The sequence below is a fragment of the Magnolia sinica genome, chromosome 8 (genome assembly GCF_029962835.1).
Source record: "Magnolia sinica isolate HGM2019 chromosome 8, MsV1, whole genome shotgun sequence".
NCBI classification, from domain to species: domain Eukaryota; kingdom Viridiplantae; phylum Streptophyta; class Magnoliopsida; order Magnoliales; family Magnoliaceae; genus Magnolia; species Magnolia sinica.
Genome location: NC_080580.1, coordinates 18,372,559 through 18,394,886, shown reverse-complemented (window position 1 = coordinate 18,394,886; position 22,328 = coordinate 18,372,559). Strand labels below are relative to the sequence as shown.

At 38.1% G+C, this 22,328-nt stretch overlaps 1 protein-coding gene across 2 annotated transcripts in view; it reads left to right on the top strand.

Moving 5' to 3' along the window:
- The window catches only part of LOC131253027 (UDP-glucuronic acid decarboxylase 1), a 42,275-nt gene extending 32,060 nt beyond the window's left edge, over positions 1-10,215 (top strand). For both annotated transcript variants that reach the window (XM_058253858.1, XM_058253856.1), the window contains exons 4-7: positions 4,151-4,234; positions 4,361-4,435; positions 9,008-9,100; positions 9,866-10,215. In XM_058253858.1, the coding sequence (XP_058109841.1) occupies positions 4,151-4,234; positions 4,361-4,435; positions 9,008-9,100; positions 9,866-10,066 (453 nt within the window). In that variant the 3' untranslated portion in view covers positions 10,067-10,215. The remainder of the gene's footprint in view (positions 1-4,150; positions 4,235-4,360; positions 4,436-9,007; positions 9,101-9,865) is intronic.
- The last annotated feature ends 12,113 nt before the right edge of the window (positions 10,216-22,328 follow it).

Below are 22,328 nucleotides of genomic sequence, written 5' to 3'. Positions count from 1 at the left end.
CAATCGGGATTGGAAAGCGTTTTGTGATACAATGGGCACCATTTTAGCGTGGTGACTGTGAAACTATTGTTTAGAAAAGAGATCAAGATGGATTTCTTCAAGATCTCTTCATTGTTGATATAGATTTTTGCTTCGGCAAAGTTGATCCCTCTCCCTATGACTGATACATGGTCATTCTCCACCACCATGCCCATCAAGGTATCCCGTATCGGTATCGGTTGGTGTAACGGTGCTCTTCGATACCGATATGGATACGGGGGTGTAATGGAGATACGGGCGTAATTTTTTTTTTTTTGCCAAAAAAATATGGATTAAATTCGGAATATTCTAAGCATTCTAAATATGCATTCATGTATAAATTGGAACATGTTTATGGTGGCGTAACGGTCTACTCTTTGGTGAGTTGTATCGGACTGTCTAACGAATTTATGAACCAGATAACCTGAATTTAACTACAAAATTCATATATTTAATTTTCTAAATATATAATTTATATACTTAACAATTTGATATCATTTCTCCCAATAGTTCTTTAAAAAAATGAAATTAAATTCAAGTAGATGGCGTTGCCAATTTGGGTTTGACTTGGGGGACCAATCCATACCCCAAATCAGCCTCAAATTCATGCAATTTATTGGCATTATACCACTTATGAATTGATGGACATATATTGGATAGTGAATCATGAAAAAAATCAAAAGGCCCTATTTTAAAAAATAAGCGTCCACAAATTAACAATTATAACTATTCAAACAATTTGATTTTGGCATTGTGAGTTAGCAACTATAGTTCATAATTTAATTGGTAAATTTTAAGTTAATACATGTCTCGTGTACAATTTTTTAAGGGCCCGAATTAGGCGGGACTCGGATTGTGAAGTGTAGCACACGAGTGTCAAAGTTTTTTGGGCCCCACCATGATGAATGTGTTATATCCACACCGTCCATCCATTTTGCCAAATAATTTTAGGGCATGAGCCCAAAAATGAGGCAGATCTAAAGCTTAGGTGGACCGCAGCATAAGAAACAACAATAATTAAACGTCCACCATTAAAAATTTATTGGGGGCTACAAAAGTTTTAGATCAAGCTGACATGTGTGTTTTCCCTTCATCCACGTCAGTGTGACCCAATTAACAGGTTAGATGGAAAATAAACATTATAGCAGACCGTGTAACAAAACAGTGCAAGTGCACTGTTCAGCGTGCACCGCAGAACACAAAAAATAAAAAAATTTTAAAAAAAAGCGTTTTTGATGCTGGAAATGAAAAACAAGAGAGAGAGAGGGAAACCGAAAAGAAAAGAGGTAAAGAAGAGAGAGAGAGAGAGAAGAAGAAGAAGAACTGTGGCCGCAGCCGCAGCAGGGCCGCAGCTCACAGCCACGCAGTCCATTCCGTTTTCGATGCTGGAAATGAAAAAGAAAAGAGAGGGAAACCGAAAAAGAGAGAGAGAGAGAGAGAGAGAGAGAGAGAGAGAGAGAGAGAGAGAAGCTGCGGCCAGGGATTTTGAGTCAGTCCCCAAATGTAATGTTCTTTTATTTATCATTGGATTTTGAGCATTTCGTGAAATGGTGATATTACCAGCATCATCAGATGTATCCCCCAATGAGAGATTTGCTTTTATAGGGAGCGACATCTGTATACTTTTGCAAGTGGGTAGGTGAAGCCAGGGAGATATTTTAGCGGATTAGAGACCTTTCGCAATCGGGATTGGAAAGCGTTTTGTGATACAATGGGCACCATTTTGGCGTGGTGACTGTGAAACTATTGTTTAGAATAGAGATCAAGATGGATTTCTTCAAGATCTCTTCATTGCTGATATAGATTTTTGCTTCGGCAAAGTTGATCCCTCTCCCTATGACTGATACATGGTCATTCTCCACCACCATGCCCATCAAGGTATCCCATATCGATATCGGTTGGCGTAACGGTGCTCTCCGATACCGATATGTATACGGGGGTGTAATGGAGATACGGGGGAGTAACAGCCCGCAACGGTGCAAAAAATATGGATTAAATCCGGAATATTCTAAGCATTCCCAATATGCATTCATTTATAAATTGGAACATATTTATGGTTGTGTAACGGTCTACTCTTTGGTGAGAAGTTGTATCGGACTGTCTGATGAATTTATGAACCAGATGACCTGAATTAAACTACAAAATTCATATATTTAATTTTCTAAATATATAATTTATATACTTAACAATTTAATATCATTTCTCCCAATAGTTCTTTAAAAAAATGAAATTAAATTCAGGTAGATGGCGTTTCCAATTTGGGGTTGACTTGGGGGACCAATCCATACCCCAAATCAGCCTCAAATTTATGCAATTTATTGGCATTATACCACTTATGAATTGATGGACTTATATTGGATAGTGAATCATGAAAAAAATCAAAAGGACCTATTTTAAAAAATAAGCGCCCACAAATTAACAATTATAACTATTCAAACAATTTGATTTTGGCATTGTGAGTTAGCAACTATAGTTCATAATTTAATTGGTAAATTTTAAGTTAATACATGTCTCGTGTACAATTTTTTAAGGGCCCGAATTAGGCGGGACTCGGATTGTGAAGTGTAGCACACGAGTGTCAAAGTTTTTTGGGTCCCACCATGATGAATGTGTTATATCCACACCGTCCATCCATTTTGCCAAATAATTTTAGGGCATGAGCCCAAAAATGAGGCAGATCTAAAGCTTAGGTGGACCGCACCGTAAGAAACAACAATAATTAAACGTCCACCATTAAAATTTATTGGGGGCTACAAAAGTTTTAGATCAAGCTGACATGTGTGTTTTGCCTTCATCCACGTCAGTGTGACCCAATTAACAGGTTAGATGGAAAATAAACATTATAGTAGACTGTGTAACAAAACAGTGCAAGTGCACTGTTCAACGTGCACTCCAGAACACAAAAAATAAAAAAAATTAAAAAAAAAGCGTTTTTGATGCTGGAAATGAAAAACAAGAGAGAGGGAAACCGAAAAGAAAAGAGGGAAAGAAGAGGGAGAGAGAGAGAGAGAGAGAGAGAGAGAGAGAGAGAGAGAGAGAGAGAGAGAGAGAGAGAGAGAACTGTGGCCGCAGCCGCAGCAGGGCTGCAGCTCACAGCCACGTGGTCCATTCCATTTTCGATGCCGGAAATGAAATAGAAAAGAGAGGGAAACCGAAAAGAAAAGAGGGAACGAAGAGAGGGAGAGTGAGAGAGAGAGAGAGAGAGAGAGAGAGAGAGGAGAAGAAGAAGAAGAAGAAGAAGAGAAAGAAGAAAGAAGAGGAAGTATCGGGGAATAGAAGAGAATTTTGGGGGGAGGGGGGGGGGGGGGAGGTGGAGGTGTTCCCGTTTCGAACCTGTATCGAGTAACGGTGCCGGCCGTTACCGTTACGTATCAGCCAATATGGCTATATTGTAACGGATACAGGACACCCTGATGCCCATAGCATTCGCTGATTTCCATCGATGTTTCAGAAAAACAGGCATGACGAGGGATGCTGAATAATCTAACCCAGTGGATTCTTCTATGGGCTGAGATTTCCTCGGACCAATGGATGATGGTCGCTAAGAGCTCATGTACAGGGGCTCTGTTTCTCCATGTCATAGCATCCTCTGATTGGTTCGTTGCTGTCATTTTCCTCATCATAATAGTCATGTCCCAGCTATTTAGAGTTTGCTTTACAGATCCCATTTCTAAGGCCCTATCCTTGGTAAGTTAACAAGACTTAATATCCTACTTCCAAACTATGAGTGCAAATTACATGCTGAAATCATTGAATGTTTTTTACATCCTTTATCTTAGTAGAAATATTGCCATTTCTGCTGTTCAATCATGTTTGAATCAGTGAGACCTGCTATTTTTTCTGGTCTTTCTAGATATTCTATAAGCTTGAAGAGTAAATTTGGAGAGATGTGCAGTCTTAGAGTTAGAAGGTGATATGAGCTCGTGTTCTGAACCCGAAAGCCATGCATTTTTATTTTATTTTTTATATTTCATTTCAAATCTTTTTCTTTCATACATATATAAATATTTGTAACCTGCATATTCATACCTTCTTTTTTTTTTTTTTTTTTTTTTTTTTTTTTTTTTAAATAATAATAAAATAAAAAATAAAAATCCTACATGGAATTCATCTGATGTTGTGATATTTACAGGTGCGTATTGCTCGCATTTTCAATACATACGGGCCTCGTATGTGTATAGATGATGGGCGTGTTGTCAGTAACTTTGTTGCTCAGGTTTGCTTCCTCTTTAGTTAAATTGCAGAACAATGGTTTGTGGCTTTCATAACGCATTCAAGTTGGAATGGACTAGAGTTACAAAGATGTTGGTGTTCTAATCATGCTGAGATATCTGTGTTACAGGCCCTCCGTAAACAGCCTTTGACAGTTTATGGTGATGGAAAACAAACCCGAAGCTTTCAATTTGTTTCTGATCTGGTACTTTACTCTTTCTTTTAAGACTTTATGATTGAGAATGTGTTGTGGGCTCACCATCTTTCCCAAAAATGGCATACCTTGCTCAGTTCCCACTATTGTGATAGAATCCCTTTCTTCAATCCCATGGTTAATGATTAATTGTATGTCTAGCCACTGCTGATTACCACCAAATAATCTTTATATTTAATGATGGAAGTTTGCATAATTCATGGGCACACTTTGACTTATTATTATTATTTTTTAGTTGTCATTTTTGTCATTTCTTTTACCGAGCCTTTTGTGAGCAGCATAAAAAACCTTGGTAATTTTATCCAACTGAATTTGGGACGTTTGTCTTGGTAATCAAGAATGAGCTAGATCAGAGTTTTGTCACTTCTCTGCTCAAGTTATTATTGACTCTTATTTTTAACTGATGGTAGACACGTCTACGTGGTAACATATAGAGGTTCCAAATGAATCATCAGGGAAATGTCTCAAATACAGTAGAGGATCCAAAAAGAAAAAAAGAAAAAAAAAAAAAAAAAGAAGAAGAAAAGAAAAAAAGGGAAACCTTTAGAGGATCTAAACCAATTATCAGATACCGTGGATGGGCCATATCTAAAATATCATGCCCGTTGGACAATCCTGTTCTATTGGAAGAAATTTGGGGAAAGAAAATGGATAACAATATTAGTTCTTTGGCTATCCACAGTTTTCCTAAAAGATCTTCCAAGCCAGGGGTTGATAACTTGATATTCTCCATCACTTTAATTTCGAGATATGGCCCATTCAAGGTTGGTCGTACCTGATGATTGGTTCGGATCTCTTACATGTGGCCATGTTTACAAAAAGCGAGTCACCGGTAATAACTTATGGAAAAAAGGGGTGACAAATTCTCTAGAGTTTCTTTTTAAGAACTATTCTCTCTATGTGCAGAATGCAGATTCCAGCATTAGAAACCAATAATTCTGAAGTAAATCTAAAAATCGGTAGTTGTTTTTGGTCATTGTTATTGGTGGACAAACATTTTCTATTTAACTCGCGTTTATCACAAACTGATGCTGTTCGTATGCCTTTTAGTCACATACAGAGAAGTTATGGTTCACATTGGATTGTCATGAAATATCCTTGCAGTCCTTCCAAGAATGTTTCATGATATGTTTGCATTATTGAGAGGAGCTAAGAAATGCCTTAGTTCCTATGAGTATTGGGAACAACAATAGAGAACCGGTAGAGCTATAATTAATTAATCAGCCATTATAAGCTTTTGGAATACGGTGAAACAGCTCAGGAGGGAGGATGGTGAAGGGCACAGGGACCTTTTTTGTTTTCATAGGGCAGAGAACATGATTCTGAATATCAGTCTCAAGGAGCATATCAGCCTGGCCAAAAAAACGATATGATATGGGTGTCGCATATCGGTATTGATCCATATTGGGACCATATCGGCCCATATCAGTCTAAAAAAAAAATATTCAAGCTGAAGAATTAAGGAAAATATCAGGAATAAAAGAGAATAATAAGATATTCAAGAATTTATTATTATTATTATTATTTTTTGGTATTTTGGACATGCATATGTTGGTGCATCGGACCATTTTTTGATGAGAATGTTGTTTGTCAGCTTGACTTGTTAAAGATCATCTAGACGGGCCCTAATTGTATACAATGTTTTAAATATTGACGATATTGGCCAATATATCTTGTATCCCACTTGTGCGATACGAAACACACAAGTAGTGGGATATATCCCACATGTTCGATCAGGTGAGCATTTTCAATTTTCGATACTTTTTAAAAAAAATTTGTAAATCATGTTAAATCAGTGTCAAATTGTTACAAATCCATAATTTTTCATATTTTGCATGAAAAATCATGGATTGGGAACTTTGATTTCGAGATTTAGAGGAGATGGGTCGAGTTGCTGAAAATTGAAAAAAAAAAATAAAAAATAAAAAATTTCTCGCAAATCGGTTGCAATCTTTGTGTCGTCGAAACATAAAATCAAACATGTATGTAACCTGATCTAGTTATTCTTCTTTTGCTTCGAATGTATTGCTTGTGCTTCCACGTCTTCTTACAGTTATAAATTATATGAATAGACTTTAAATATAATTGCATCAATTCAGTTAGACAACGCATAGATTATGACTCCATACAAGGAAAACCTATTATGTGAACTTGTTTTTCGTAATGTTTTGATTTATAGTGTATATTGATGTCTTTTTTAACAATCACTGAAGTTTCATTGAAAAATTCAACTAATTTCCCAATGTTTCCCTATGTTTCCAACAACAATGATACCTTATGAGATATAACTGATATATCCCATGCGATAACTGATACGTATCCGTATCCTAAAAAGTGCGATATGTAATGCGATACCGATATTTCAAACACTGATTGTACACAAATCAAGCATGATTTGGTGAATTAGGGCCCATTACATTGAAAAAAAAGAAGAAGAAGAAGATGAAAATATCAAAAAGAAAGTAAATATTTACTATTCTTTCTGATTTTTTCCATAATGGTCCATTTCGCTTCGATTTGTGAAATTTGATTCAAATCATTTGTCTTGATCCTAAAAATAGGTATACATCTAGCATAAAATAAGTTTTAAAGCTTCCTTCATGGTTTAAATGAAAAAAAAAGAAGAAGAAGAGGAGACATGAGTGTAATTTTGAAAAAAAGAAAAAGAAAAAGAATCAAAATTGGGCTTTTGTGAGTGTATTGGCCTGTATTAGCTCCGTATTGGGCCAATATAGGCCCGTATCGTGTATCATCTCATGCTAATATGGATTCGATATGGTCGTATCAGCATATACGATACCGATATTTAGATCAATGGCAGAGGGTGTGGAAGGTTCTGAGTTTGAGAATTCATTGGCCTATTTTAACGTTTAAAAAGTAATTGACCGGGTGAGTGCCTTGGCTTGAGTCACCACGAGTCACATTGATATGATTCGACGAGTCTTGTTAATTTGGATCTGAGTTAGTCTTGAGCGAATTTTCTAGTGACATGTGCTTGACATCTCGTCAACTTGAATTGACTTGGCCGAGTTTTGAGTTGAGTTGCTGAGTTCTAGGACTATTTGTGATGCAGGACATGAAAATTAGATATGGCATGCTAGATTTCGGGTTTTAGATCATAATAATTTAGAAACAATTACAATAATTCCACATCCTATATAAAGTCAAGCATTTAACAAGGGGAACCTATGAGGGTCCAAGCCTACACATGTTAGGGCTGAATCAATTAAAAATTATAGACCAAACAATACTTAAAGGATAATAGATTCATCCACACATGCAAAGGATTATTTCTCAATCCAAGGGATTCCACGTTTCAATTTGGGAAAACCTAGGGTTTCAAAAGTGGAATAGAACTTGGGGATTTGAGATGATCTAGGGTTAGAGTTATAGAAACAAAGCAAAAGAGGAATGAAATAGAGACAAGAGGAAACCTGTGACTAGCCCACACATGTGGACAGCAAACCGGCCTGACGCACGTGCGTGGATGGCGGCCCTTATGTGTGTGGGGCCCACGAATATGAAATCGGCCAGCTAGGGCCTGATCAGCCAGGGATGGGCCACCTTTCCTTCAAATTTCAGGCCAAACGGATGATCGGTTTTAACACGGTGCTTCGCCGAAGTTTCAACCCTCCTGTAGGGCCAGATTCTGAAAATCTGCTGTAGGGAAAAGATTAGTTGCAAATGTGGGTGGATTTGATGAGGGGATGACTGTAGGAGATAAGGAATATGGAGAGTACGAGATGAGGACAATTTGGGATGGGTGTGGCTTCGCAGAATGGTAGTTAGCCCTCAAAGAAGGGAGAGTTTTGCACCCAATTAAGTTTCCACAACTCGGAGAATTAGAAAAGCAGGAAAACGCAGAATTTTATTAATCATCTTCAATGAAAAAAACCCTACAAGGGGTTGCCTATTTGTAAGAAAAACCTATACCCAAAAAGCCGCGCTATGTGTGCATACTATTACTTAAAGACGAAGTAATAAAAAATAACAACTAATCAATGCAGTCTAAACCGTTCATGATGTTCCTAATAACGGTAATAAGTAAAACTCAAAATCCTAGGTCACCTGGGGTAGTGGGCCACGATCATGAGATCCAATGATGGAATCCACATGATGATCGGGTTCACCCCAAGGAACCAAAACACAGTCCTCTAACTAGGAACCCCTCCATGGATGTTGTCATCGATCCAGATCGAAGGTGGGGCCCTCCTCCTTGCGTATGTGTGTAAGGGGGGCGTGCGTGTGCGCGAGATGTTCCCATCAATATATTTTGTTTTTTGGTTTGGTGGTTTTAAAGCTATGCCTTAATCATGTGGTGTAATGGTCAAAGTAGTTTGTTGTCCAAGGGTTGTTCTTTTAGTTTAGCTTCACTTGAGTATGATAGGTGCTTGTTCTTGTTTAGCATTCGAATGTTGCCTAGGTTCCATATGGAGAAAACCGAGTTCAAGCTCACCAAGATTTTGGCTGATAGCAGCTTTTTTCTGGTTCTTGAAATTGAATTTCAAAGCAATGATAAAGAGGACGTGCACATTGACTTCTCCTTTTCTGTGTGAACAACAGGTTGATGGATTGGTAGCACTAATGGAAAGCGACCACGTTGGACCTTTTAACTTGGGGAACCCCGGTGAATTCACCATGTTAGAGCTAGCTGAGGTTTGTTCTCGAATGACAAATACATCTATTCCTTTTATTCATTTTAAGGTCTGCCCTTTTCGTAAATGACTATTTTGCTGTCTTTACTTTGAAAAGGGTCAAAGTTGCCTAGGCTACACATCCAAGGTGGGGTCCATACATGTCTGTGTGGTCCACAAGTGGCTGTGCCAGCATGCACAAGCAAAGCAGGGCCACCATTTGCACTTACATGCTGCATGTACAAGCAAGATGGTCCCACCATTTGGACTTGCATGCCATGTGTACAAGCAAGACGGGCCCACCATTTGCACTGATATGCCACGTGTACAAGCAAGGATAGAGAATTTGAATTTAGTAAACTCATGGACTTGGTCCAATTCATTAATTTGCATCAAATTTTGGATTTGGCAAAAATCCCAAAGTCCATTGTTTGGGAATCAACCTATTAATCCATGGATTGGGGGAGTATTTATTGCAATGGTAGGACATTTATTGCAAGGAAATAACCTTTATTGCTTTTAAGAGAGTTATTTTGTGAATTTGCCAAGTCTTTAGTTTTCTAGGGGATTTGGATAATCCATAGATCTATGAGGTATGGTTTTGGGAAATCCCCAACAAAACAGTGGAGATTTGAAATCCGTGGATTTCACAAATCCCCACTGCAAATCCTTCACCCGAAACATGTCAGACTTGAAAGAGACATAACTGTGATTTGAGCAACTTCTCATTGTGCATCCAAAGGTAGCTTTAGTTAAAGCTTAAACAATACTCCCTATTTCTATACAGGTGGTGAAAGACACGATAGATTCTAGCGCGACCATTGAGTTCAAACCAAACACTGCGGACGATCCTCATATGAGGAAACCGGATATCACCAAAGCGAAGGAGCTGCTGAATTGGGAACCCAAGGTCTCCCTAAGAAAAGGGCTGCCTCTGATGGTGACTGATTTCCAGAAACGCATCTTGGATGAAGAGAGAAGGCTCTAAGCGATACTTGTGGCCATCTGTATTATATAGAAAGAAAATAATCCTCTTGATTTATTTTTGTTCATGGTGTTCGGCCATCCTATTCATCTCATGATCTAATTTACTGCCTGGAAATGTCAACTTCTCTTCAGTATTGCATTGTTTGTTCACCTTTGGCTGTGGTAGGGGCCACCATGTAGATGGGTGGCACGAAGGGCTGGTCCACTCATCAGCTGGGTCATGCAAATGTTGAATGTGGGCTGTTGGCAGTTCTTATAGCCACCCATTGTTTTTCTTTGCATGTCTGGTCTTCAGAGAAAGCGATGAACGGTGGTTCGTAATCTTTGTGGATTGATGAGCGAGACTCAGTCGAGCGTGAACTGTTTTGGCACCATGGGTCAGCATTGAAAATATGGGTGAGTTGGCCGAGTCAAAACTTGACTCGGTTTGAGTTGCAGTCTTCAGTCCATGTGTGTTGTTGGATGGCCAGTGCAGGTGCCTCCTGAAGTTAGAACTATTGCTAGTGCAAAATGCTAGTTTGGGTGGTACATCCAAACTGGGCCTCAGATAATGGGTATTATTGCATGACCATCGTGTGCAATGCATTGGATGGATGTGGGCACAGTAGGGGCCATGATATACCGTTTCAAAATATCAAAAAACAATCTGAATAGTAGAAAATGCAGCGATGTTTGGACCATCCATTGCTTTGGACTGCTGTGGACCATTCAACACTGCTTTTTTGGGACATGGTCCATATGAACTATTCAATGATCTGGGTCACCCACCCAAGGGCCCCACTTGGTAGAAACTGATGGTCTGACCAACCCTGGTTTTTAAAACCTAACCTGATATTTTAAACGGGTCAAAATCCTAACAAAATCCATTTTATGGACAGCAAACAAATAAGCCCCTGAAGTTGGGAGTTTTAACATCTAGCTATGAGATGAAACTCACTAGTCCGAGTAGGCAAATCCCAATTTTAGAACATTTGGCCTGTGAATGATGGGCCAGCTCAGTGCTATAGGGGTGAGATTAGGGTTTAATTCATATAATGATGCTAATGGCCCACTAGTACAAGGTCCACATGGACAAATCATGAATATGTCATGGCACAAAAATAATAGAGCCATATTTGAATTATGATAGTCAAAGAGAAATGAAAATTCTGAGAATTTTGCAACCTAACTTTTAAGGAAGAACTTAATGCGGACTCAGTGACTCATCTCAAACACGTTTGGGTAAGGTTGGTTCGACTTGCCTGAGTCGGGGCTGAACCAGGGGGGCGATTTATGGTACCAACCTGCACCAGTTTGTGCTCGGGCTGATGCTAACCCGTCTAAAATCCAAACCATTGACACCCCTAGATGGACCAGGTGCCAAAAATTTAGGTTTTGGGAATATCTTAGCCGCTAACATTGGGAAGTTCAGTAGTTGAATATGAACCGTTCCTGTATTTCTCATCTTAACCGTCTGTTTGTAGCCCACAACTAAAAAGATCACGATCATCCCATGTAGGAGATTCACGGGCAAGTATCAAAAGACTGCCCAACTGATGGTCTGGAGTACTGGAACGTGGACCCCACCTATCAGAACTGAAAACCTGAGTATGAAATGGTCTGGATTACTGGAACGTGGACCCCACCTATCAGAACTGAAAACCTGAGTATGAAATGGTCTGGATTACTGGAACGTGGACCCCACCTATCAGAACTGAAAACGCGAGTATGAAATGGTCGCTTCATGCACGTAACATGTGGTAGCCATCAACAAGTGACAAAGAAATAAAAAACAAGACGACATATGCTATTTGAATTTTAATTTTGCTTCCTTAACGATGGATTTTTAGGCATCATTGATGTGACAGACCCATCTCAGCCATGATATTATAGAGCCTTCCACTACACACGTGGCAGGGTAATCAGTAGATCCGGACCGTGCATCTTGTGTGCCTGCCATAGGTGGTCCTTGACTAAAAATAGCTAATAATGGAACATCTGATCAGTGTCCTTCAAATGGACGGTAAAAATAACATATTTAATGGTGAGAAAAACAGATGGACAGGATTATCCAATTAGCAAGCCATACGCTATCCATGGTACGGACTACTAGATAGACGGTTCTGATCGGAAACGGATTGGCTACTCCCCCTGCCACCAGCCAATGGCTGATGGTCGGTGCTCTGTGGGCCCCACCATGATGTATGTGTTTCATCCATGCCGTCCATCTATTTTTCTAGATCATTTTATTCCATGATAGAAAAAAAAAGTATATCCCAATCTCAAGTGGACCACATTAGAGGAAACAGTGTTGAATGAATTTTGACCATTAAAAACTTTTTGGGGCCATAAAAGTTTTGGATCAAGCTGATCTTTGTTTTTTCCCTTCATCTGGATCTGGATCTGTATGACCTAATCAACATATTGGATGTCAAATAAAAAGTACAGTGAGCCTTAGGACGATTTTAACGGTAGATATCCAATCACTATTTTTTCGTTTGGTGCGGTCCACCTAAGATTTACACTCTTATCATTTTTTATCAAAAACTAAAATGATCTATAAAAATGAATGAACGGAATGGATGAAGCACATACGTCATGGTGGGGCCCACAGAACACTGACCACCAGCCACGGGACTGGTGGCAGGGTGAGTAGCCAATCCGTTTCCGTACGCGATCCGCTTCCGTCTAGTACGGACGCGGATTTCCTGCGAAAGCCTTTCGCAGGAAGTTCCTGCGCAAGGATCTGGGTGGGGCCCACTACAATGTATGTGAGAAATCCATTCCGTCCATCCGTTTTGAGATCTCATTTTAGGGCGTGTGACAAAAAATGAGGCGGATAAAAAACTCAAGTGGGTCACACGAGAGGGAAAATTAGGGAAAGAAATTTCTACCGTTGAAATCTTCCCAGTCTCCACCTTGATGTTTATATGTTATCTAAACCCTTTAGAAGGTCATTGTCAATGGGATGAAGTGAAAAAACCAATAATATAGACTGATACAATAAATTTTTGGGCATAAGAATGCTTCAACGGTGCTCACTGAATGATCACTGTTTCCTCTCGTGTGTCCCAATTTAGTTCCACATACATCTAATTTTTGATATCAAGTCCTTAAATGATCTTGAAAAACGGATGGACGGATTGGATTTATCAAAAACATGTCGGTGGACCCCACCCAACATCCATGCGCACGAAGTTCCCGCTATAAAGGCTTTCGCAAGAAATCCGCGTCCGACGTGGATGGTCGACAGTTCAAACACTATGTCATATCATCCATCATCTCCGGTGGAAAGAAAGCACCGACCGACTGTTTTGTCATTTTCGGCCTTTGATGTGAGTGGGATTAGATAGGTCCCGGCGCATTGTAGTCAAAGGTTGGTGAGCAGCGCCGCGTTACGTAGGCAAGGAATCAACGGAAAATCAGGTATTTGTCTCGTGATCATGTCCCCACACCTACTGTCAACAGGGTTTTTCGACATTTTTATGTACGCCCCACCGTATGATTTACGTTCTTTATCCATGCCGTCCATCCATTTTTCCTGATCATTTTATGGTATGAAACCAAAAATGATGCGGATCCAAATTTCAGATGGACCACATCACAGGAAAATAGTGGTGATTGAACTCCCACCATTAAAAACTTCCTACGGCCGACTGTAATGTTTATTTGCCAATGTGTTAATTAGGTCAGAGACATGGATGAATGGAAAACGAAACTATTAGGTTAATCCAAAACTTTTGTGCCCCCAAGAAAATTTTAATGGTGGCCATTCATGTGGTGCAGCTGTGATTTGGATCTGCCTAATTTTTGGGATCATGTGCTAAAATGATCTGGAAAAATGGACGGACGGCGTAGATAGAATACATACATCATGGTTGGCCAGTCGCTACCGGCAGCGTCGCTAGGCAATCAGCGACCGTTTTTCACGGCTGCTACTAATTTTCGAGATCAACGGCTAATCCTGCGTTTGGTTGCATCAAATATCATGAATTTCATGATATTTGGTGCAACCAATCACCCCCTGCACATATGCTAAAAGTCGTAATCAAAGAATCTGGATCCAATGTGAACGTTTCTAGGAGAAGCTTGGCCTACGGGAGTAGATTAGGGGAGACCCCGGCCTCACCCAAGATGGTGCGGCCCTTACCGTGGGGCCCACCTTGATGTATCTATTCTTTATCCACGTCGTCCATCCTTTTTTTTCAGAACATTTTAATGTACGATCCAAAAAATGAAGCAGATCCAATTATCAGGTGGACCATACCATAGGAAACAGTGGTGATTGGCCATTAATGGGCTGCATAAGTTTTGGATCAGGGTGATATTTGTTTTTCCCTTCATCCCAGGATTACATGAGCTTATCAAGGGATTGGATGGCAAATAAACACTACAGAAACATTAATGTTTACCCTAAGAAGTTTGTAATGGTAGGGTGTTTAATCATCACTGTTTCCTAGAGTATGGTCCACCTGAGGTGTAGATCTTCTTCATTTTTGGACTCATGTCCTAAAATGCTCTGGAAAAACGGATAGACGGCATGGATACAGAATAGATACATCCAGGTGGGCCCCACAGTAAGGGCCGCACCATCTTTGGTGAGGCCTGGGTCTCACCAATTCGGCTCCCTTGGCCTACAAATCTAGGTGGGGGGCAGCGTGATGCTTGAATGACATCCAAATCTGTTCACCATGTGTGCTGCTCCTTATTCTCCTGAGATCTCAGGACTCAAGTGGGCCACAACAGGTGAAATCATGTTTAAGTCCTCTAAAATCACGTGATATGGTCACCTCAGTTTTGGAATAGCCTATTTTTAGGGTGTACATTAATCATGGTTGAATGCATTTTCAAAATGGATTAGATGGTATGTAAAAACATGTTGGACCCACAGACAATTTAGAGGATTTTTAATAATGGCTATCTTTATTCCAACTATATATTCCTTACGGTGCAACTCATCTAAGTTTTTGATCAACAGTAATTTTTATTTTTATTTATTATTATTATTATTATTTTTTTGTGCTGAAGAGAACATTTAGAAACACACATGATGGATAGATTGAATGTGGATACCAGCATAATAGTAGCCCCATAGATAGATTTGTATGTTTAGATCATCTTAGAAATGTTCATGGTGGATCAACCTCTAATAGAAATCTACCTTGAGAGGCATTTAACATACTACATCTAGGAATTTGAACATTTTCTGGAAGGTGCCAATGCCGTGGCAAAGGTGAGAGAGTTTATGTACAATGAAAGCAAAATAATATCAAATTGGATTTACTTCTACATGTGCATGAATTAATAAAATTGTAAAAAAATATACTTTCAACCACAGTTGGAAGAGGAGGATGATCAATACAACGCTTATTATTATTATTATTATTTTTTTTGTTTTCTTACTGTCCCGTAACATTTTCATTCTAGGGTTTTTACTCCATGTGCCAAATGAACTTTTTTTAAGGCATAAAACTCAGTGGAACTTCTTAAACTACTCTTTTATATTTATGAACTTGTAGCAAATGTCATCTACTTTCTTTGTTATAGAAAAACCTTTTTAAGATAATCTTTGAAGGTTGCATAAAATGCAACCAACCAATGTAATATATTTATCTAATCACTCAGGAATGTTGACCAAGTAATGTAGGATAAAGTCAAAGTTATCCTCATTAATGGTTAGGATCAAAAGAAAATACCATACCGTAGATTACTAAGAGTTAAGTATGTATTATAGTTTCCGACAACCATAACGTTACCACCTGTTATGATTTTGTATATAAATATATTGTTGGAAGTATATTAAAGAGCTCTACGTCTTGACCAATGCTAAATAAGATTGCCTTATGAATGTTATTTCAAAAATAGGTTGTTTTAAGGATTAAATGTGAGTTTTTAGTCAAAATTTATTATTTTTATTATGTTATTATTATTATTTTTAGGTTATTTTAGAATTTGAAAATGAATTCCCCATAATTTAATAATATGAAATAGATATATTGATTGAATTCACTTCTGGTAAACTGTTTAATAACCATGAAGGAATCAAACTTCTTATACCACCATCTAGGCACCTCTTTTAAGCTGTATAACGACATCTTCAACTTGCAAACTTTATTTTCTGCTCTCTTCACCTCGAATCCTCTTGTTGTTTCATGTAAATTTGCTTTTCCAATTCTCCATGTATGAAAGCAATCTTCACATCAAATTATTCCAGTTTAAGATTTTATTGGGTAACCATAGCCAACATAAAACCGATAGATACTTGCTTGATCACAGACGCGAAAAATTCACTGAAATCGACACCCTCCTTCTGTATAAAACCCTTCACAACCAATTTAGCCTTATATCTATTCTGTTTTTTCCTAAGATCAACGTGCATCTAATCACTTTCCAACTAATGGGAAGCTTCTCTAGCTCCCAAGTCTTGTTCTTATACAATGAGTCTATCTTATCGTGTATTGCCGTCATTCATTTCTTAGCATCATCGTTATCTAATGCTTTCTCGAAGGTAAATGGATCATTCTCATCCGTAATGAGGGCAAACGCAGCATTTGAGTCATCCTTATATCGCAACAGTATTCTGTGATTTCTCAATGGATTTCTTTTAACAAGTAGTTGCTCTACCTGCTCCTATACCTCTTCATACTGCTCGGCTTCTATAGGTGCTTAACCTTTGCTTATTTTAACATTAATAAAATTTTTTTAATCATTTTTCTTGCGTTCATCTTTCTAAAATAAAAAACTTTCGTCAAACTTAACGTCACGACTAATTATGATCTTCTGTATGATTCGGTCACGCGGCATCTATTCTTTTACATAATCACCATAGCTAACAAAAGTACACTTGTTAACCCTTTTGATCTAACTTATCTCTCTCAGCTGATGGTACGTAAGAGTAAGCATTAAAACCAAACACATGTAGCCCCGAGTAGTCAACTTCATGGCCACTCCACACTTTTTTTGAAATTTTACAATCTATTAGTATAAATGGAGACCAATTTACTAAATAACAAGTCGTGTTAATGGCCTCAGTCCATAACTCCTTACCTAATCCATCATTACTTAACATGCTTCGGGCTATCTCTAAGAGAATCTGATTCATATATTCTACCATGCCATTCTTCTCTGGTGTATGCCTCGCTATGTTATGTCGTACAATTCCATTATCTTTATAAATTTGATTAAATTCTATAGAAGTGAATCTTCACCATTATTAGTCCTAAGAACTTTCAGTTTCCACCATAATTGTTTTTCAATCATAGCCTTTCATTGCTTAAAAGTGGTGAAAACATCGGATTTACGTTTTAAAAAGTAAACCCACACCTTTATAGAGTAGTTATCTATGAATGTGACAAAAAATGAGGATCTCCCTCCAAAAATAACAGGCGATGACTCCCACACATTAGAATGCATATAACTAAGCAATCATTTATTATTATGTTTTCCAAGTTTAAAAGACAAATTTGAATGTTTACCGTATATGCAGTGCTCACATACATTTATATCAAAATTCTTAAAGGCGGGAATTAAACCACGATCAAATAGTACATTCATACTACATTCGTTCATATGGCTTAGGCATGCATGCCACAAATGTGCTAATGTGGAGTCTTCTACTGTCGTTGCAACTCTACCTGATCTAGTGCTACCAATCAACCTGTAAATATTTCTGCTTTTGTGTGCCTTCATTACAGTGAGTGACCCTTTAGAAACATTTAGGACACTGTCGTGGCAAGAGAAATTGGATCTAAGAACATCAAGCACTCCTAAAGGTATTATATTCATTTTTAATTTAGGAACGTGCCTCACATATGCCAATATACACTCCACCATGTCGAACATTCGTATGTGAATCGAACCAATTCCAACCATCTTACAGGCATGATTGTTGTCCATAAGTACTAAGCCACCATCATACTTATTGTACATGGTGAACCAACTCTGGTGAGACACATGTGATACGATGCCCTAGTATCCAAAATCCACTCGTTATGCAAGTGTCCAACCTTAGACACAGACAATATATCATAGTCACTGACCTCCTCATTGGATTTCGTTGAATTGACTTCTTAGGGAGAAGTATTTGATTTCTCATCTTTATGATTTTTAAGGTTTGTGCAGTCCTTTTTCATGTGACATATTCTTCCACAATTCCAACATTTCAACTTCCCTTTGCCATTTGATTTGGACCTCGATCATGATTTTCCTTTCTCTCACTCAGACGCTCTTCCCATAGTAAACAATGCATTGGTAGATGTACCTACCCACCATTTTTCTTTCTTAATTGCTTCGACTGAAACAATGAAATAACAGTATCTAGGTCCAAGGTATCTCTACATTGGCACAAAGTATCGACTAAATTCTCGTAGGAATACGAAAGGGATGCCAATAAGATCATGACTTGATTTTCTTTGTTGATCTTTACCTCCATATTCGTATTTCTACCTTGGCACAAAGTATTCACTAAATTCTCATAAGAATTTAAAAGGGCTACCAATAAGATCATGACTTAATTTTCTTCGTTGATCTTCACCTTCATATTCATTAGTTTACAAATTAATTGGTTGAAGGCACTAATGTATTCATTGAGATCCGACGCTTCTGTCATCTTTAGAGTAAACAGAAGTTTCTTCAAATATGGGCAATTTAAGAGTGATTTTATCATATAGATACTCTCCAACTTCACTCGTAAACATGAGGTAGTCATCTCATTAATCACATTATATAGGACATTATCAGTAAAGAACAATTGAGTTGTGCTCATTGCCTTTTGATTTAAGTATTCCCAATCCTCATCTTTCATAGCTTCAATATATCTCGCTTTACCAAGGAGTGCCTGCTGCAGCTCTTCCTAAATCAAGAGGGCTTTTATCTTCAATCTCCATAATTTAAAATTATTATTTTTCATAAATTTATCTATCTTGTATTTAACATTCGATCATTTAGAAGCCATGTTTAAGATTAGATGTAAAACCCCAACATAATAGCCTACGCTCTAATACCACTTGTTGCACGCAGTCACCTTTACATTAGGCGAGGAAGCAACTGTAAAGTGAATCAAATAAGAAAATAGATAAACAAAAAATATGAACAATCATAAAGAATATAATGATTTATGTAGAAAAACCTTTTTGAGAAAAAACCATTGCACAAAGCGACAATATCCACTATGAAAATGGAGTTACAAGAGATAGAATCAACTTACAATCAAGGTATCGTCTCTCAAGATGAATCCCTAGAGTAGAAAACCCTAGCTTCCTCATCTCAAAATCCTACACATGTTTTGGCTCTCCTTATGTTACTATAATTCGTGATTACAAGCCACTAATATATAGACTCCTTCAAAATTAGAAAAAAAACCCGCACTTGCGCAAAATCACACAATTCTGTCTGTGAAACTTTTAATAGGATCGAGTGGCATCGACGACCTCTCAATAGGATCGAATATCCCCAAAAAACTATCCAGCGAACAAATAGGATTTATGAGATTTTCTCAATAATATCAACCAGGCTGTCGATCCTATTGAAGATCCCTTTTTAGCATAAATTAATGGCACATGTTTTCAACACCTATCGCATATTATCATGCATATATCCTTCGGCTTACCAAGTTAAATCCAACTGTCATACTGTTCATCATATACCACGGCTATAATTGATCAAATTTTACAGATAATACATAGGACTAATCCAAAATTAATTGTTTGATCAATACAATTTATGAAAGCTAGTTTAGTTGGCCATGTTGATTAATTATTCAAATAAGGGTCATAGATCATTTGTTGAGAATCCTATTCCTTAAAGATATTTAGTTTACCATCCAACTCATAATAATCCACTAAAAAAACTCACATATTAGTAAATCAAAGTATTTGATTAATCATCCGTCAAGGTCATTTGAAGTCTAAAGATAAGTGCAATAAACATAGTAAGTATAAGCTAATTCCAATCAATTTGTTTTTATAGATCCAGTTAATATGTACACAAGTAAGTAGCGTAGGGATTAATCTATCTTAACTTATCTATTGGCGTTGACAATATTCTAATTCTATAAGTAATTCAAAAAAGCCAGGCCCCACTGTCTTTTACATTAAACTTTTCCTACTTCAATACTATAAGATACAAAGATCTCCAAGAAGTCTCTTCAAAATGATCCATTCCAATTATATTTATTCTATATATAGTGATAAAAACATCAATGCTAAAAATATATAATTCATATAATTATAGCTTTTCCCATGGTGTGGTCCCACCTCCCCCGTACAATTCCGAGTGTTGATTTTAGGGCGCCCCTAGTCCAAACATACGATGGCACACCTGATGAACGGCATGGATCCCATATTCCACATGAAGTCTTCCATCCACATAAATGTGGTAGGAGATTTTTGGTTGGTGTCCCTTCCATTACATGGGCCACATATCAATGGTTTGGATCACCAAAGTACAAACTTCACATGTACAAAACAAAAGCAATCCGGATTTGGTACACATGAGCCACATCTGCCGATGCATACTTGTGAAAATTAGGGTCGATGACCATCAGTGAAAAATTGTGCACTTCTATCTGATCATAGGCCCACCTTTCCTTCATAGTAGTAAGAGAACTGCTACTTATAAATGCACTCTCCTTCCATGTTCAAACAAGGCACACGTGTGCAAGATCAGTGCCATCATCACCCGACCACCACTGTGTCAATACCATGGTCCAAAATAATATTCTGATATAGTTCTCCCATTGAGCTAGATATTTTTTATTAAAATCAATATTTTTGCAACAGCAATGGCCCCAATTCTACAAACATGTGGCCCCCTTCATCATGAAATTGAGTAAGCAATGCAATATATTTGATGAGCAGCTCAGATTTAACACATGTATGCCTAGCTCCCATGTTTGAGTGAGTGTACTTTGTATCCGTTCCTCTTAAATATCTATATCTACATATATGAGGTAAGAAGCTGACAATTTCGAGTATTTAAAAGATATGCAAAAGACATTTTTAAAGATGATAAAAATATTTTTGAAAATTGGAAAACATGATTATTAGAAGAACGGCTCAGATTTCTCCTCAAAAAGATTTTGGCAAAAATCCTAGCCTGTCCCACCTTGTGGCGCGCGGCACCATACCATAGTATGGCATGATGGTCGGTTTACAGCCCCAGATTGCATCCTTAGATTGATCCGACTCGTTCATGTTCTTGATACCACTATAAATAATCTATGTTCTTATAATCATGCTTCATTGATCATTCTATACTTTGTATCCATGTATTATATTCCGTTATGGGGCCATGTAAGCCTAGAAAAAGCAGACATTTCTTTCTCCCGTGTCTCTCTCCTTCGGACTCCCAGTCATGGAGCCCTTTCCCTCATAAGCGTCCCTATTCATGAGAATTTTACAAACAGTAAAAGTTAGAATACAATCCATTCAAATTGCAATATTGGAATAGAATCTCTGTCTTTTTAGTCTTTTTGAGTGATCACGCCAAGAGTCGGTTTGGATATTGAAGTGATAATAATGTACTAAGTATTTTCTCTAATGTGATGTATGATTGCACCGTGATGTGTGCATGACATCTGATCCGTCCATCATGAGTACCCTCTCATGTTCTCCTTGGTGACCAAAGATCAGGTGGTCCATGCCATATAAAATCATTCCTATATAAAAGCCTTAAAATTACATGGTGTGGCCCACCTGAGTTTTGGATTGGCTTGTTTATTCATCCTGGTGGGACCCATCTTCTAATAGATTGAATGGCATATAAAAAAACACAGTGTGAGTCACTTGATGAGCTGCTCAGATATCACACACGTGTTCCTTGTTAACACGCATGAGAGAGTACAGTTTGCATTTCTGCCTGCCCAATGGAAACACAAGACTTGTAGTAGAGAGCCTGTGGGATCCGCAGTAATGTCCGCAAGACATCCACTCCGTCCATCAGTTAAACCAGCTAATGTTAAGAAAGGATTCCAAAAATCAGGAATATCGTAAACTCAAGTGGGCCACACCACAAGAAACAGTGGGATGCAGACGCCCACCATCGAAACGCACTTGATCAGACTCATACATGTGCTTACCCTCCATACTGGTGGGCCCCATCTCATCAACAGTTTAGAAGGCATGTAAACATCACCATAATTGAGGGCTTCGTTTCATGGAATTTTCCTGATCACGTGAAAATACAATCCATTAAGATTGCGATGTTATAATAGAATTTCTATCTTTTGACGTTTTTTGCCTGATCACGGGAAATGGCTGTTTGGATATTGAAATGACAAAATACCC